Here is a 19,640-nt window from a genome sequence, read left to right on the forward strand (position 1 = left end):
ATAAATTAGTCACATTAACTTCTCGTCTGCATGTTGTGCTTGTGGAAGTAAATATCCTAATATTTCTATTAATTTTATAACATGTAACGTTTCACTCATTCTGGACATACATTTTTAAAGGCGGGTTTCTGCATCAAATCCTCATCTAGTGTTAACATTAACAAAAAGGACAAAAAGGACAAAATATATGACCAGGTGTTGCAAAGAAGCAAGACTCACAAATATGGACTTACACTCCATTCCAAATGTTGAAATATTGTAAATGGCATATAAGTGGTAAATTTGGAGAATAGTGCATGTGGAGAAACAAGATATTTGCGTTGATTGAACAACTCCCTTATTGATGCCAAAAACAACCAAATATCAAGCAGCACATTCTTCTGCATTTCTGATTTGTTTGTGGTTGTTATGTTTAGATTTTGTTTTGTAAAACAAAATTAATGCATCGTAAACACACAAAGTAACAAAATAAATCATGATTGGTTTTTATTTCAATAATATATATATTTTTTTACATTTACAAAAATCTAAAATTTTAAATTTAAGTCTTTATCCACACGAAGCCAGAGCTTTTTTTTTTTTTTTTTTTTTTCTCATATCAAGAGTTAATAAAAAAACAATTGTTCAGTGTTTGTTCATGTTTTTGTTTCTGTTAAGTGACGTAGTGTCTGACTAGTGGCGAGACGTGGGCTGATGATGTCAATGTTCAGAAAATATATGGATCCGCTGTCCACACTGGGACCTGTTTTCAAAAAATATCGGTTTCACTCTCCCAAAATGCCAGATCCGTGTGGACAAAATGTCTATACGATACAATATTTATGCCTATAACAGCGAAACGAATCTCTGTGTGGATGGGGCCTAAGCTTTTAACCTTTTTTTAATGAAGGCACTTCTTATGTTATTATGATGTTTAAAACAAATGCATTTTTTGAGGGGAAAACAATTATTTAGTTACAATTTTGTCTCCAAAGTAAAGAGAAATAAACCCAAACAACCTGATAATATTACAGTACATGATCATAACTTCCCCAAAGTAGACTACAAAAAAAATATTGTGACAATTGTGAAGTCATGCAACCAGGCACTTACGGGTCTCTCTTATTCTATGGTTTTGCATTTTATTCTCAGTGAGAATGAAAGTATTATGAATGTCATAATGCAAAAATCCACAAGGTGAAGTTTTTAATTGTGAAACCAAAATATATTGAATCCTGGAATATTTAAAGTATTAGTTCAGGGCAGTTACACCAAGTGAGAAACAAACTAATCTGTGAATGGTTTCTGTGTCATTGATTCATGTTTTTATCTCTATCTTATATAACTCTAAAATTGGATGTGACACGTTTGATTTATGCTGTTTCTGCGATCATGTTTTCATGTATTCTCTGTAAGTGATTGTGCCATGCTGCTGAGTATAAGCTGGCACTGGACCCAGGATACGCACACAAATTAACCCACACAGACATGTTGCCATCTGAATTTAAATGGTTTGTTGCATTGGGCTATCAATCAGACCATCTGTCGCTGTCCTCCCAGCCTTTATTAGCGGTTGTGCAGTGCATATGTCACACATCCAGATGGCACAAACGCATGTTCATACACTGCTCCACCTTCATCCACCTCATGCAGTGCTTAGTTCTCAGCCAATAGCTGGCAGGAATGCCAACCAGAATTGCTCCATTTGAGTGTGAACTGAAGCCTGCTTTAGTGTTTACAAGGGGTTTAACGGTTGTAATTACTCATGGCTCGGTTTGTATCACGGTATTAAAATCACCTTTTCAGTACGGTTTGGTATGTGCAGTGTTTAGGGAAAAAAGGAGTATACAACCAAGCAAAGATACATATAAAATAAACAGAGCTTATAAGTTTTTTTTTTATGTAGGTATAACTAAATAAATTAGGTACATAAATTGAATAAAGTAATAAAATGTGAAATAACATTGCAATTTTGACTGTATAAATTAAAGATGAATTCTTATTCAAGTTACAAGAGTTATTCAGTCAAGAGCAGTGAGTGATTTCCTTGTCTCTTGTTGGTTGATTAACATAAACATTTTTTTAAGTCAATGCATCGATCCATAATTTACACTGTACTGTACATTCCCCTAGGAAACTCCCCAAGATGTGCATGTTGACGATGTTAGTGTGAACTCAAAAGAGAAGTCAATATTTGCATGCTCTCTGATATGCGGTTTGGCGCTTATGAACACACACAAATCTTTTCACTGCATGCTTGAGTTCTCATTTGTGGCTCTTGAATGTTGAAACTTGCAAGACTTGAATTAGTTTAGTTTAAATACAGATAGCAATGTGTGCTATCAATGTACATGTTTTTATGTTTTTTGTTTTTCTTTTTTCATCGCTGTTGTTGTAATGTATTGGAAAGCGAGAATGCGAATCCTTCAACTTAAACATACATTAGCCAACCTCTGTTTTACATGTTATTTTTAACAAGCCAGATTACAGATGCATTGTCAGGTTTAAGTTAAACTGAAGTAACGGTTCTATGTAAAAAAAAAGCTTACTTGCTGCCCCGCTGCCCTATATCAGGAAGAAACTGATTTTGGACAGGCTTCTGAGGCAGCATAATAGTTTAAAGGGACACTAAGTAGGAATTACTCCCATCTAGTGGTGAAATTGTATTTTGCATTCAAACTAATTTTGCTCTCCAGCGCCTCGCTTTTTCAAATGCGCGTTGCATCTACGGTAGGCGATATGTACCAAAAAGCTTTGACAGGATGTCTTCTAATAGCACTTCGTCGAGTTTTCCTTCAGGTGAACAGGTGTGTTATTTCAAACAAACTGCAACATGACAACTAACAAACGAATGTTACAGTATGAATTACTGACTGTGGAAAACATGAAATATTGTAATTAGTAGTTATGTCTAATTTATTCGTTATATTTTCTGAATTATATGCATTGCTAGATATAAAAAAAATATTGTAATATAGATTGTAACACTGACTTACCTGTCGAGAAGAAAACTGGCCACTTCAGCTTCTCTTTTGAAATCTTTATCAAGCATTAGCTCTTTCCACCTAGAAAAAGCTTCCCCGACATTAACTCTTGTTTTCTGTAATCTACGGTCACGTTTCCTTTTACGTTCTATTTTTGACTGTTTTGGCGACTATGTTTTCTTCTCCTGTGGCGCGGCATATGTATGGTCCATAATAAGAATGCAATCCAGACTTTTAAACTTGCCGGTGCAGTTTCAAGTGCCTTTCACTGCTCTGCACCTGCGTTTCTGGCTCTGACCGAAAACGCGCTGTGGAAACGCGTTGGCTTAGTACTTTTTGTCCCTCTCTGCTATTATAGTTTTGCAAGATGGTGGAACTACATGGAAGCCTCCGTCGACCTATCCGTCCCATGTATATAAAGATAATAAATTCTTCATTTACAAGGATTAGTTTAAACATTGGCATAGGTATTTGTACACCATTGAGGGCATATTTATGAATAAAAATATTGATTTTAGATAATAAAATACCTAAAAAGTTACTTATTGTCCCTTTAATGATCTACAACAAAATATAATGAATTTTAGTGATGACTAAATATCACCAAAATTCTAATATTTAATAACTATAATACTGATTTCTCACTAGAACTAACTCAAAAGTGCAAAAAGTTAGTCAGAAATAAACATTTACAAACAAACTGACCACCAAACACAACTTTCAGACGCCATCTTTATTTTTAGCTCAACCATCACAGAATGGAACGCACAGGATTGTGGGATATCAGAGGCAGCGAAGGATACATCTATGCTACTTTGAAAAATCGATCAGTTGAAGGTATCTCATGAGACAGATGTGCCTACATTGGAATGCATCCTCCAAAGGCAGCATTTTAGAGCAAACGCAAACGCCATATGAGTTTGAATTGTGATCAGCTGTGGGCATTTTGTTTAGCTCAGCATGAAAAGAGCTTTTCTGGAGAATTCCAGCCCATAGTAGTGCAACTGAAGCAGTCAAATCAACCATAGGTGGCAGGGCACTGTCAGAAGATCTTGGGGATAAAGTTGTGAACAGGCAAAGTCAGGAGATGGATACAAAAAAATTGCAAAGGCATTATAAATGCCTAGAGAAAGGCCAGTCCTTAAAAAAGGCCACATGCAGTCAGTCATGACTGAACTTTGCCAAAATGCACCTTGAAGATTCTGAGGCACATGAGACTAAAATTGAATTATCTTATGTTTTGAAGCATGACTGCTGGTTATGGCTAGCCTGGTCATGAGCTGGTTTAAGCTGGTCATTTGCTGGTTCTGAGCAGCTAAAGACCAGCTTAGAACCAGTTCACGACCAGCATGACATTTATAGTGAGACTAGTTGATACAACCGTAAAGAATCTAGCATCCAAAAATGTATCATATGACCTATTTTCAGTGCAGTGTTTTATGGTTTTGGTACTTTGCTTTGGCAGATGCTTTGGGCTACTAGATAACTAGTCTCAGTGGAAAATACAGTGTGTTCTGTCTTCCTTCTGTGTTTAGCACTCTCTTCATTTATAAAGGCAGAGTAACAGTGATGATTTGGTTGGATCTCTTCCATGCCACAAGATTCCCCACTGGATTGATCTCAGAAGGAGTCCACAGCAGCAGAGGTCCATCGGGGTGAGAAACAACCCCACAATCATCGCCATTTCACAAACTCAGCATGGTCTCAGGAAGCTGGTGTGCATTTATTTGCACACAAGAGAAAGAGCAGCATTTTAAAAAATGGACAGCATTTCATTTTTATGTGTGTTTTCAAAGGAATTGTTCTTTTTGTATGTCGTCTGTGCCAAACTCTGTGTGTGAAAAAGAAGTGGTTGGGAGGTAAATAATGTAAAGTCATCAAGGATCTCCGAAAACTTGGGAGACTTAGCCAAAACAAATTGGCAGAGAAATTACCATAAATGGCCTTAATCAGATTCAATTGGAAAGTGAATAGAAGGAAGACAGCAAGAGGACTGAGAAGTGCAGTGAAGGTGAGCTGGGGTGGTGTCTATTGAAGCAATCTTGCGTTCTCTAACTGTTAATGGCTGGTGAAAGTAGGCCAGTGTTTCAGTTATTATAGACCACAGATCTCTAATGCCTTTGATGCAGGGCAGAGTTATTTTTGTTTTGTTTTTTCTATACACAGACACACACATTTGTTCTCTCACTTATTATTAAGATCTCATTTGGAATTGTGCTGGCCTTTTTGGAGTAAGGAGCTTAGTGGCCTTATGTTCACCTATAAACAGAGGCGATTGCACTCAGGGACCCTGCAGCTCTAGTTGTGCTGAACCTACTACGAGTCTCTCTCTGTCAGTCTGTGTCTTTCTGCCTCAGAAGTAACTCTCTCATATATTTGTCTGTGCACATCCAACAAGTGTTATTGTGTTTTCCCTTCCTCTTTTTGTGTGCTAGCTGTGTGAGCTGCTCTTGGTTGCTAGCTTGCCTCTTCTTTACACACACACACACATCCAGGGATGACGGAGGGTCAGCTTCCACTTTAATCTAGGAAATAATTCCATTTCCCATTAGCGTAATTAATTGGGAGCTTACTGCAGCACGAAAATGTAGAGGACTAATGTGTGCTCAACGTGTGGTCTTGCGCTGTGTGTGTATGTGTAAGTGTACAGAGTGCTGCAATAGTGTTATGGCTGGCTGATTAGCATAGTCGTTAGAAAAGTATTGCCTCATGCTTGACATGACTGACAACGTGAATAATTCCATTCATTCTGCAGGTTACTTTGAGTGTAAAGTAAATGGTGTTTTCCAGATTACTGTATGCTGCTACAAGATCTGTTTTCTTTGTTTGGTAAAAAGTAAATGTCATTCGTCAATAAAATATTGAGTCACACATTAGGGCTGCACGATTCTGGATAAATTGAGAATCACGATTTTTTGATCTCATATAGAGATCACGATTCTCCTACGATTCTTTATTATTATTATTACTAGTATTAACATTATCATTATCACAAGTATATAAATTAATTATTTTATTTTGCAAGGATTCTTTAAATTGATCAAGTGTGACAAAGACATTTATAACAAAATATTTCTATTACACACAATTATTGTTCTTCTGAACTTTCTATCAAAGAAACCTGAAAAAAATCTACTCATCTGTTTTCAACATAATAATAATAATAATAATAATAATAATAATGTTTTTTTTGAATGGCAAAACAGCATATTAGAATGATTTCTGAAGATCATGTGACACTGAAGACTGGAGTAATGATGCTGAAAATACAGCTGCACACCACAGAAATAAATTACATTTTAAAATACATTCAAGTGAAAGCAGTTATTTTAAATGGTAAAAATATTTCAAAACTTTACTGTTTTTGCTGTACTTTGGATCAGATAAATATAGTTTGGTGAGCAGAAGAGACTTTAAAAAAACATTACACATCTTATGGTTCAAAAACTTTTGACTGGTAGTGTATATATAATATATTTAAAACCCCAGTTTTTTTAATATTAGAATGATGAAAAAGTTGTTTAGATCACTGATTCAACGACTCACTCATAAACCTACTACACTTGTTTAATTTCTGGCTGAATCAGCGCTTTTGAACGATTCTCTTGAATGAAAAATTAATTCATTGACAAATAAATTAAGACACTTGTCGCCACCTATTGGTGAAACAATGCAATCGACACAAACGTTATTTAAAGCGCAGTACTTTCAAAAGGGGATTTGTTATATTTTGATCGCTGCCATATAGACATCAATGTTTATATTTAAACTATAAACTTTATCCCAGTATTTCTGTGATAATATAAATGACTAAGTCAGATATAATACTGTGTAGTTGAAAAGACTGTTTGTGAAGATGTTTCTTAACCAAACATGGTAAGAGCTCTCTCTGTGTCAGCGGCAGTGCGCGCACGGATTTGAATGATCCGGTAAGACTTTGTCAAAGGTTTAACAGACTCGGGGAATCGTTGTCTTTTAGAAATGAGATCGAGAGGGTGTCTGAATCGAGATCGCGATCTTTTAACGATTAATCGTGCAGCTCTATCACACATGCTGCGTTGAAGAATGATGGTCTGTCTTATGTTCTTTCTAAAATATGCAGCCAGCTCTGCATGTTCATGTATAAAAAACAGAAATAGGCTACTGTTGGTGAAAAATTATATAATATTATCTTTACAATATATAATGCTTGTTTCATAAATAAATAATCAGCTTCTTTTGTCATTTCAAGCCAGATGCCAATCAGCCAATTCAAAACATAGTATATTGTATTGCATTACATTAAGTTATAAATTAAGCTACACTGAACACTTTTTTTGAACAATTCGATTCAGGTGTATTTTTACACATTTTTACACAGTTTTTATAGCAGTGTTCTGGTTTTCATATCTGGTCACTTATGTTGTTACACACTGTTTGCACTGTACTGTGTGTTGTATTCCAAGTAGCCTGTATGTTCATGCAGGTGATGTGTTGCAGGTTACTTTCTGAAGTAGTTTGTTTTTCTTTTTCTTTTATTACCCAAGATACATTAAGGGTGAATTGAATTCAAATGCGCATTGTGAATTGAATTCAATTCACTGTTATTAACCCTTTTTGCTGACCATTTTCTTTTGGGAATCTTTCTTTCATGCTTTCTTTTGTTCATCAGAAGTTGTGACATCCGTTCTTTCTCTCTCTCGTCCTCTCCCTCATTAATTAGAGAAGCCCGTATCCGTGGAGCTGAGCTGTGGTGCTGGTCCTGTCCATGTGGTTCTTGAGCCTGATCACCCTCTGCTGCTGGAATGCCACCTGGGGGCCAGTGAGCCCCCCCTCAACGTGACCTGGCTGCGGGATGGGGTGCTTCTCTCAGAAAGCCAGACCATCCGGCCTTTGATCAACGGGTCTCTACTCATCTTGCCCTCTTCCATGGATGGCCAGGCTCCAGCGGGTGTGGAGGGCGGCTACAGTTGCCTAAGTACCAGCTCGACAGGAGCGCTGACCAGCCGGGCTCTCACCCTGCATCTCGCCAGTGAGTATAAACACCTTCTACTCTGATTTACGTCCAACACAGAGCAGCTGTGGGACTAAGATTGATCACAGGACCAGATTCTTTCAAACTTCAGAGGCCAGCCAACTTTCAGGTTTTTGGTTGTGTGCATCACATTCTTATTAATGTGTATGCATATCTGATGAACATCTACATCTGATGCTCATCTATGTCCCTCTCTCTCTGCCAGAGAGATCTGAGTGTCGTTCTCACCTGGTTAGCACAAGGACTTGATTGTGCATTTTGAAGAGCTTGAGGAGGCAAAAAGAGATCAGCTCCTTTATCTCTTTTTTTCTTTCTTTCTCTTTGTGTTTAAGGCAGCCCACTAGACGATAAAGACCATTTCCTTTAGTCATTATCTATTTCATTGGCCATGACTTGTCTTACTTCATTATTTATGTTCATTCAGTTTTGCTTTATTACTTTTATGTAGGTAATAATGACGCCTGCCATCTCTGCCATAGACACTGATGGACATTGCAGAGTTAATGTAAGAGAGATCATGTCATGTTAGTCAAACATGAAGATTAGAAATCAAATATAAGAATACAAAAATAACATGTCATTGTTATTTGCCGTAAAGGCCAGAAAAAGTAGAACTTATTTTATATAATTTTATACAAGGTGATTTTTTTTCTTTGTGATGGGGAAACAGTTACTTCCCATGGTGGTGGGAATCCCATAATTATTATAGATTATAGAAATAACATATTGCAGACTTTTCTTGAATATTTACCTTAGATCTTTGTCAGTGAATTTTGGGAATTAACCAGACAGAGAGACTTATAAGGCATTTTCTCTCTGTGGCAGAATATTTCTCATTATTTTTGAATAGCTTTCTAATTTCAGATGCTCACACCTATATATAACCATGCTGCTGGTGTGTGCTCCAGTAAATCTCCTATGTTTTTTGTGGAGTGTGTTTGCTTTAGACCGCATGCTATGTACAAGTCAAAAATATCTGGTGTTAATGTTTAACAGGTCTCAGCTGAGCAGGCTGCACTGCCTGCAGAGCTGTTATGTATGCCGATGTTTGTCATGTGTGAGCTTGTTTAGGAACTTTTTTAGATTTGAACTGTCTGTAAATTGATGCCTGCTCCTCTGGGTGACCATAAATCAACTTCAGAGAAGTTTCAATAGTCAGAGTCCCTTGAAATATCATTGGTCCATTATAAATGTTATAGGTATGCAATATATCATCTACGATAATATTGTATTTGTTGTTTAAATGATATGCGATTTGACATTATATATGTAGCAAAAACACAGCCTTGCATTCACTATGAGATGTAGGTTAGTCTACTGCACCAGCACATTTAGAGTTCACGCTCTGGATGATTTAGTCTGTTAAATTTACCCCAAATTTCAAGATAAGGTGGCAAAAATGCCCTTGTATGAATGTGTCATTTATATTTATATGAACTGATTTAGTCAATATCATACGAAGAGTTATGCTTTTCTCCAAATACCGATTGCAAAGTTGATATTGATTTGACATACACAATTAAGTTAATATTAAGTGACTTACATTTTAGATGCAACAGTTCTTAGATTCAAGCAAAGCCACAGCAGAACTGTTTGCGTCTCTGAGCAATGCACTGCAGTGTTTTGAATCGGTTGAATTAATGACTTAATGGCTGACTAATGTGGTGATTTGCCACCACCTACTGCCGTTTTTAGGTTTAGATTTAAAGTATACACCCCCCCCCCCCCCCCGAAAAGAAAGAAAGAAAACATTTTGTGATTAAATTAAAACCTTGTTTATGCATTTGTAACTGGAGGTTAACTGCATTCATGCCCTGGATGTCAGGATCTTGGCAAGGAGGAACTCAGGTGCAGACAGGATTTACAACACAAACAGGTTTATTACAAAAAGGGGAAACAAAAACCCACGAGGGGGGAAAACACGGAGCAAGGTAAAGACTAAATAACTAAAACAGGACTGGACTGACAAGATAAACAAGGACTCTAAATACTAACTATAAACAAACACTCACGGTAATACAAACACTTCTTAAGGAACAATCACAGAGTGGAACAATCACAATCACAGGTACACAAATCACAATGAACCGACGCAAGACAGAGCACACTTGGAGACCTAAATAGGGGAAACAATCAAGACACGACAGGTGGCACAGATGGGACAATCAAGACACGACTAGGTTAACAAGGGGGGCGGGGCAAGGGAACGAGACAACACAAGCACATGGCCCAAAGACAAGGCCATGTGCTTGAACACAAAACACGGGTCTGCCATGATCCTGCCTCAAGACTAGGAAAAATCAAGGACACGAGGGCAGAATCATGACAGAACCCCTCCCTTAAGGAGCGGCTTCCAGACGCTCCTCAAGGGAACATCAAACACGGGACACGACTGACATGACAGACTGGGACACCGACACAAACCAACAAGACATGACAAATAATAACAAAGGCAGACATGAATACACGACGGCAGGGTTAGGGTGACAAATCAAAAAAAACAAACAGGGAAGGGGAGGAGGCGGGACCACAAAGGTCATGGGGGACAGACCAGGGTGAGTGGGTGGGGCAGGAGTTTTAGGAGGACAGGACGAAGGCTGACGACGGGGGGTACGGGCAGGTCTGGGTGGTGAGGGGCGGGGAGGGGTCTCGGGACAACTGACAGGGGACATGATAGGAGCAGACAAGGGACGCGGGGCAACACTTACGGGACGCGGGGAGACGACAGCTGGACACGGGGGGACAACATCTACTGGACACGGGACGACAACATCTACTGGACACGGGACATCTACGGGACACGGGGCAACATCTACGGGACACGGGGCAACATCTACTGGACACGGGGGGACAACAGGACACGGGACATCTACGGGACACGGGGAGACGACATCAGGACACTCGGGATTTCTGGGGACAGGGTCTGAGGACAAGACAGGACTGACGGGGACTTCTAGGATACGGACAAGACTAGACAAATAATCAGAAAAGGCTTTAGCCGCTAAGACAATTGGCATCTCCTTACGAGATGAGATACACTGAACTAAAGTCTTTGCTGCAGAGTCGGCCGCGGCACTCTCCTGCGCTCTCACGACTGCCGACTTGCATACTGCCCTCTTCTTTGCCGGCTCGGGCACGCCAGCGCTCACCGCTGCTGGCTCGGACACGCTCACCGCTGCTGGCTCGGGCACGCCAGCGCTCACCGCTGCTGGCACGGGCACGCCAGCTCTCACCGCTGCTGGCACGGGCACGCCAGCTCTCACCGCTGCTGGCTCGGGCACGCTCACCGCTGCTGGGTCGGGCACGCCAGCGCTCTCCGCTGCTGGCACGGGAACGCCCACCGCTGCTGGCACGGGCACGCCAGCGCTCTCCGCTGCTGGCACGGGCACGCCAGCGCTCTCCGCTGCTGGCACGGGCACGCCAGCGCTCTCCGCTGCTGGCACGGGCACGCCAGCGCTCTCCGCTGCTGGCACGGGCACGCCAGCGCTCTCCGCTGCTGGCACGGGCACGCCAGCGCTCTCCGCTGCTGGCACGGGAGGAGACAGGGTCACAGGACCGGCAGGCCCCCTCTTCCTCCTCTTCCTCCTTGGGCGCGGTGCAGAGGCCACAGCTGGGTCAGAGGCGGGTTGGGGGAGTTTGGTCTCGGGCAGGGCAGTCTCGGACGCCGAAGACTCAGAAGTTGACTCCCATGAAAACCGTCTCCCTCGTTTCATGGGGAGACTGCTGGCTGAGGAGGGCACCTCAGGACTCTGGAAGGGGCTTGCCTGACCCCCCAGGGTTGCCACGGTCAGGACACGACCCTCCGGGATCGCCGGCAGCTGGGTAGGTGGGGACCTCTGGGGCTCCTCCTCTCGTCCGCTCGCTCCGGAACGACCTCCCCTGGTCCCCCGGAACACCACAAGGCGAGAGCCCTTAAAACAATCTCGCTGGCTGGCTGATGCCATCCAGCATTGCCTCCTGTCTGCTGAGTTCCTTGTTGGTCGGTTCATTCTGTCAGGATCTTGGCAAGGAGGAACTCAGGTGCAGACAGGATTTACAACACAAACAGGTTTATTACAAAAAGGGGAAACAAAAACCCACGAGGGGGGAAAACACGGAGCAAGGTAAAGACTAAATAACTAAAACAGGACTGGACTGACAAGATAAACAAGGACTCTAAATACTAACTATAAACAAACACTCACGGTAATACAAACACTTCTTAAGGAACAATCACAGAGTGGAACAATCACAATCACAGGTACACAAATCACAATGAACCGACGCAAGACAGAGCACACTTGGAGACCTAAATAGGGGAAACAATCAAGACACGACAGGTGGCACAGATGGGACAATCAAGACACGACTAGGTTAACAAGGGGGGCGGGGCAAGGGAACGAGACAACACAAGCACATGGCCCAAAGACAAGGCCATGTGCTTGAACACAAAACACGGGTCTGCCATGATCCTGCCTCAAGACTAGGAAAAATCAAGGACACGAGGGCAGAATCATGACACTGGATTAAACAGTCTGTGTTTATGCATCGAAATGCCAAATGACAGATTCTGTGCCACCTCTGCATTGCGAACACAAATTTTACTGATTTCAGTTGATTGGTAACAACCCTGTAGTGTCCTACTATTTGAATTTGATTAACTTTAAGAATTTCTCCCAAAAGACGATGCATACATTTAGGTTAGAAAAAAATTGGCCTTATAAAGGTAAAAATGCCCATAAGAGTTGAAAAAGGTTACTCCTTCAAACTAACCACAGCACAGAATATGAAGAACATCAAAATCTTTGGGAGTCAGCTGTCCACGGCTGTCCTAAACATGCCAAAATACCAGCACAATAACATGCTCAGAAAAATATTATCTAAATATCGTTATCGACAAAATTCCCGAAAATATAGAAATATATATTTTTTGTCATTATTGCACACCCCGATAATTCTTAACGTGAAAGAAAAAATCTGAATTTTTTTATTGCTTAGTTGTCTCATGATTTAATTAATCTCATTTAAAACCAAAGCTACCATATATTAAAATTCAGTATGAATCTGGGTAGAAAATATAGTTTAAATTTAATGCTGCACGATTTTGTTAGCATACATGTTGATAGTTTGGTTGGAAGTTTGAGTTTATAGTAACACTTTACAATAAGTGAATTTGATAACATTAGTTAATGCATTTAGTACCATGAATTAACAACAAACAGTTTTTACAGCTTTTAATAATATAGGTTCATGTTAATTTATAAATATACTATTGTTTATTGTTAATTCACATTTGTTTATAACACACACGCAACTAATATTCATTTAAACATACAAAAAATAAACATTAGAAATGTTAAAACTCTATTAATGTATGTCTAATTAATGCTAACTGAAACAAGCTGTTACAAAAGTTTTAACTCTGGTTATGTATTTGGTATTTGGTTGAATATCGGAGCATCCTCTCGCTTGTTTGTGTGTGTGTGTGTGTGTGAGTTGTTCAGTGTACTGTGGGCTTCTGAGCAGTGTGAGTCTTGCAGATGTAGCAGATCAAAGTGACAGAATTTTCAAAGAGTAAAGGTCAGGGGCCCTGCTCGCCTTCCTCTGCTCCCACCATGTGGATACATTGCTTGTTCTTATTCCACGAAAAATTAATGTGATGCATTCACTAATTCCCTTTTTTGATTTCTTGTTGCTTTCTTCTCCTTTTCTCTCTGCCTCCTTCTCTTGCTCTCTCTCTGTCTTTCTTAGGCTTGTCCCGTTTTCTTCAGGATCCTGAACCTCAGGTTGTGCCAGAAGGTGGCACTGCCCGGTTTGAGTGCTATGTAGATGGCTTGCCCACCCCAAGTATCACCTGGGAGAAGGACCAGGAACCCCTCCCTGCACCCACAGAACCTCTAGAACCATCCAGGTAATATACATGTACTATTGTTCAAACATTTGGGGTAGGTAAGATTATTTAAAAAAAAATTATGTTTGTGAAATTAGTGAAAGACATTTTATTTAATCAAAATACAGTAGAAATATTGTAAAATATTTGTACATATTATAACAACTGCTTTCTATTTTAATGTTTTTTTTTTTTAAGTGCAAATTATTCCTGTGATGGCAAAGCTGAATTTTGCTCAGGAAACATTTATAATAATCAATACTAGAAACAGTTGTTCTACTAAATATTTTTGTTGAAACCAAGATACATATTTCAGGATGATTCAATATATAGAAAATTCAACAGCATTTATTTGAAATATTTATTTATTCTTTTTTTTTTAAAAAACAAATAAAAGCAAATCATGTATTTTATTTCTACAAAATCGTATAGTTTTTTGCATAAGTTGAACACTGTAACAATCACAGATGTGTCCGTTTCACATATGGATTCATTGGCAATTCACATGAGTACCAGACAGTAATAACAACTGGTCTTAATAAGCGAGTTTGAAGCAGTCTGATCCACATATTCATGTTTTAAGAACCAAATCGAAAAGCATCTGTGGTAATCTGGAATTCAATTTGAATTAATTAGGTGTTGCATTGCTCAATTCCATTAAATCTTAATTAATAACCATTATTATAAAATGTCACTTATGTAGCCCTATCTTAAAGGATAATGTAGTGGATTCGTGTGTGGAAAGGAAGAGGACGAGGGGTTGGCTTGACTGCTGATGATATTTTATTAAATATTTTAAAGGCAAGAGGTGTCAACTACACCAACACAAACACGCTATCGTAATCACTTCCGGGTTACTTCTTCCAGGGCATGTTCACTCGTCAGCAGTCCTTCTCTCTCTCACCTACTCCTGTTTCTCCTGGTGTTATATACTCTCTCCACACCAATTACTGAAACAAGACACAAGTGTTGATTATTTCTGTCCAACCCACTCACTCAAAAAAAACATGCCTCCCTTGCCACAGATAATTCACCCAAAAATGAAAATTCTGTCATTAAATACTCAATCTCATGTCGTTCATCGTTACTATCTTTCTGAGCCTTGAATGTGGTAGCTGCATTGCTGTCTATGCAGGGCCAGAAAGCTCTCGGATTTCATCAAAAATATCTTAATTTGTGTTCCAAAGATGATAAAGTCTTACAGGTTTGGAAAAACATGACGGTGAGTAATTAATGACAGAAATTCAATTTTTGGGTGAACTATCCCTTTAAAAGTAATTATGACGGCTCAACACTTACAAAATGACCAGTTAGTTTTGTAGTGCTGTAACTGAAAGGCATTACTGATATACCAGTACTTGTTGGAGTCATTTGAACTAATTTAAGCTGCCCAGCTCTGCCAATTATGTGTCTTGTCAGGAGAGTTCTTCTGGCGTGCCTAATGGTGAAAACCCATTAGACATGATAGGACTATCCATAGAGTCTGTGTAGTTCTGCATGGACTGACCGTGTGTATCCTGGTGTAGCATCGGTTGGCCACCTCTACTGTTTATAAGTAATGGTACATTTTCACACATTTTATTATTATTATTTTTTTTTAATTCACATTAGTACTGTTTTCATATCTTTTAATGTAATTATATTAAAATAATTATAAGCGATGGTGATATATCATAATATCACTATCAATCAGTTTATATAATTTTATATAGAAGTATGTTTCATCTAGACATTATTTCATTTAAGTTTTCATTATTCATTCATTTTAATACATTTGACTATCATTTTGTCCAGTAAATTAATAAAATAATCTATTGAATAAATATTTGGCATGCCCATAGATTTTCAACTCATTTCAATATTTTGAAAATATGTCAAATTATAAATTGTTTGAGACAAGGTAGCCAAAAAGAGTTAATACATGTTACAGTATTGCCAGTTCATCTCAAAGGGTAACCACAGTCGCTTACCATTTCCCAAGTGTGTGGATATTACAGTAGCTTTTGCAATTTGTCAATATAGAGCAGGAGAGACTGCACATGACAGGAGCCAATCAGTGACTCTGTGTACAAGAGGCCCATCCGAGGTCAAAGAGTTGGGCATGGGCCCCATCAAAGAGGTGGACATCACAGGGAGGGAGGAAGAGGGCAGGGAACTGTTGCATCAAATGAAGTCCGGGTCATTGGTTTAAAGTATGTCATGTCATGTGATAAAAAGAGGGCTTACTATAGCAGAGGCTGCCAAATATCTGTAAATCACTCACCCTATCTGAAAAGGTCAGCTGCAGAATCTGTAAGAAATCTAAACCTTTTTTGCCGTAGTTGTGATTTGTTTAATATAACCTCTTGCTAGCTATGCAGCTCAGTAATCATGTAAAGTATTGACAGTATACTGTACCGTCTCAATTGACACACAACCTTGTTATGGTGTTATATAACATTTGATAACACTGGAAATATATTTACATGCATTATGGATTTGCTCAAAATGTGTTAGCTATATATATATATATATATATGTGTGTGTGTGTGTGTGTGTGTGTGTGTGTGTTATATATATATATCATATGTGCATTCCCAACCATTCCAATTAATCTTTTTCATTCACTCATAATGTTTGATTTCATTTTGTTGAATGTAGCTAGGTTTGCTGAATATACTGTCTAGATAGCATTACATGTTACCTTGCAACTTTAAGTTTCCCAGTACAGTATTTAATCATTTGCTCATGTCTCATTATATTGTCTGGTTTCTAGCCTGTGGAGATTAACCGGTGGAAGGTTAAGAAAAAGAGCTTTTAGTATTTAATTCCTTTTTTTGTATGTTAAATTACAATTAATATATATGGTCCTAATATAGCCTTGCTTTATAGTCCATTATGATGAATTCTGGTTTTGTTTTTGCAGATGGCTGCCTGCAAGGTCTAGACTAAACACTTGATTTGATTTGATTCTCAGTCTCTTTGTTGATTCTCATTTTTCTCTGTTGCACAGCCATATGCTTGAACTGAAGTGTAAGAGTGTCTTTTTTTTGTCTTATAATAAGACCATAACACTCTCACATACACATCTGAGCACACATACAAACCATTTGCACATACAGAGATGTAGGTGTGTAGCATAAAGCACATATATAATAATAGTCTTTTTTTAGACACCGTGCATTGACATGGTTATGTTCTCCAAAGGCCCTGATCAGTGTTATATCCCCGTATCCTTGGGAAGCATTGCGGTTTTTCAAATCAGTCCTTGGTGTCTTTTTTCACATGCCACATGTATCATATAATATTATTAGGACTGATTAACACGGTTATTTGTGTCTGTTTTGCTTTGTATATGAATGCTATTCATCAAAGGTTGTCTTTTTTTTCTACGATTTTGTTTTCTTTTTAAACCTTCCGTTAGATAATGCTTGGGAAAATGTGCAAAGCGAAAAGGAAAGACATTTGAAATGTCAAATAAGGAGAGAATTTTATGAAAATGTCTCCTGATTGCATCATTTAGAGATTTAATCATCGGCTGTCAATTTCTTTTGAGGAATCCACTGAGAAATAGAAATATATCTCTGCACATATGGCAGCAACTGCGTAATGATGTACATCAAAAGTCATCAAATTGAGTTTTGAGTTGAATATATATAAAATAAAAAATGCATAATAGAATAACAGACAGGAAAGTAGAGGAAATCAAACTGATCCTCTGGTTTCAAATATATACAAATAGAAAAGTTATTTTGAATTCTTATAAGATTTCACAATATTGCTGGATATTTTGATATTATAATAACTGCATCTGTGGTAAACATTAGAGACTTTTTTCAAATACATATCAAATCTAAATGACCCCAAACATTTGAACAGTAGTGTATATAAATGTTTTAATTAAACTTTTACATTCTGCTGGGGACTTTGAGTGACTCTCTTCGACACGGACAGCTAGCCAGATGTTTACTATTTTCATTCCGAAATGAGGGCATCTTCACATGAAGTCTCTGACCTCTTACAGTGTGGAATAACAAATGAGATCCAACTTAAAAAGCGAGGCAGACTGTTTGAAATGTGCCTCGGAGATTGTTCCCAGTCTGCTTCGGATGCTTCCTTTTGAATCTGTAAAAAGTGTCTTTTGTATTCACAGCCCCTCTCCATATTAATGAGAACACACTTGCACATTAGCCGTGCTGTCGTGTTCTGGCGGCTGCCGCAGTCACTCTCTCATTTACATCCCGAGCGCAGCTGAGGCGGTGCCGTGCCACTGGAGGTGTAGCTCTGGTGTGGATGTGTCCTCAGCTGAACTCTCAGCACCAACGTATTCTACAAGCGAGTCACACACACACCCAATTTTAACCCGCTCACACTCACAGATTTCACCCAGCCTTGGTCTTTGTGGCCTTTCTGCCAGTGTCTTGCTCTTGGGGATGATTTTAAAAGATTAATGGTGTATAATATCTGTCCTGAATGAAAAGGGGAATTGAAAGTGGTCTCTGGGGGAAGAGAGATGACTATGGAATGAATATTAGTGCTGCAACCTGACCTCGCCACCACAAACAGAGAGAGAAAGAGAGAGAGTGAAAGAGAGGAATTGGCTTTTGAAGATGCATGCTGCCATCTTGGTTTGTTCTCCTACATCTGTAGACTAATCTCTCATCCCTGCTTCTTTTTTTCTGCCATTTATTCCTCCCCCGCTATGTTATTTCTGCAGTATGGCTCATGTTTATGTGTAGTGCCACTTTATATGTTGCTCTTGAGTTGACTAATGCTAAACACCAGAATAGGTGGCAGATTGCTCGCCTCCAAAGACTTAAAAGTAGCTTCAGTATAGAAGAGCAACAAACAAACACACACATTGATGTTGTTTTAGAAATGTTAATGCTAATCTCTTTCTCTCTCACACAGGTACATATCTCTTCCTAATGGGGTGCTGCAGATTTTAGGGGTCACTAAAGAAGATGAAGGCTTGTACCGCTGCTTGGCCTTCAACTCTGCCCGCAAACGCTTCAGCCAAGATGCTCCCCTCACAGTTAGCCCAGGTATAACACAAAGACCTGTTCCCAATTACCCCTTCATAGGCGGCCTTTGATATTTTACAATACCTCACTTATACTCTTGCCATTGACTTCATTTCTCTGACTCACACAGTAATGGCCTTATGAAGGTTTAGAAGTCAGAAGTCAAAAGTCTTTTTTTAATGCCACGAAAGTCTACAGTGTGCGTGAGACAAATGTGTTTGGAAAACATGGGGAAATTCTCAAGACAATAATCGTACAACCTATTCAATAATCTCTAAAATCAACTAATCAAATATTTGAAAATTGTGACCAATCGCCAAGTTAATTATTTTGTTCTCACTTTTTCTATGACCATGAAATGTTTTTTTTTTTTTTTAAGTGCAATGTATTGAAAAAAAAATCTATTTTAAAATAGATAATGTCCTGGTAGAAAATTGCCAGTACAGTTCAGTTAAGTTTACAGACATTTCCTTCATCCCTTAAACACAACACTTGTCCTTCACTAATAGTCTCTTTGCAAAGCCTGCATTCCAATATGACAGGTTCTCATCAGTTTGTGCTGAAAATATGACATACCCTCATACATAAAATATTGGTGTATGGGATGCCTTAAACCCACATAGGGCTGAAGGTTAATCGAAATCATACCGAAATCGTGATTTGGCTTGATGCAATGAATTGCAAATGCTGTGGGTTTTTATTAAATAAATATGCAATAATGCATATCATCAGTATTAAATGCTACTCGTCTCTGCAAGTGCTGTGTTGCTAATAATGTGCATGATTTCAAA

The 19,640-nt window shown here is 38.9% G+C and overlaps 1 protein-coding gene across 1 annotated transcript in view; it reads left to right on the forward strand.

Moving 5' to 3' along the window:
* LOC128016949 (immunoglobulin superfamily DCC subclass member 4) overlaps nucleotides 1-19,640 on the forward strand; it is a 70,009-nt gene that overhangs the window by 15,524 nt on the left and 34,845 nt on the right. The window contains exons 2-4 of the mRNA XM_052601920.1: nucleotides 7,666-7,974; nucleotides 13,708-13,867; nucleotides 18,737-18,870. Of these exons, the coding sequence (XP_052457880.1) occupies nucleotides 7,666-7,974; nucleotides 13,708-13,867; nucleotides 18,737-18,870 (603 nt within the window). The remainder of the gene's footprint in view (nucleotides 1-7,665; nucleotides 7,975-13,707; nucleotides 13,868-18,736; nucleotides 18,871-19,640) is intronic.

Source organism: Carassius gibelio, chromosome A7, assembly GCF_023724105.1.
Source record: "Carassius gibelio isolate Cgi1373 ecotype wild population from Czech Republic chromosome A7, carGib1.2-hapl.c, whole genome shotgun sequence".
NCBI classification, from domain to species: Eukaryota; Metazoa; Chordata; class Actinopteri; order Cypriniformes; family Cyprinidae; genus Carassius; species Carassius gibelio.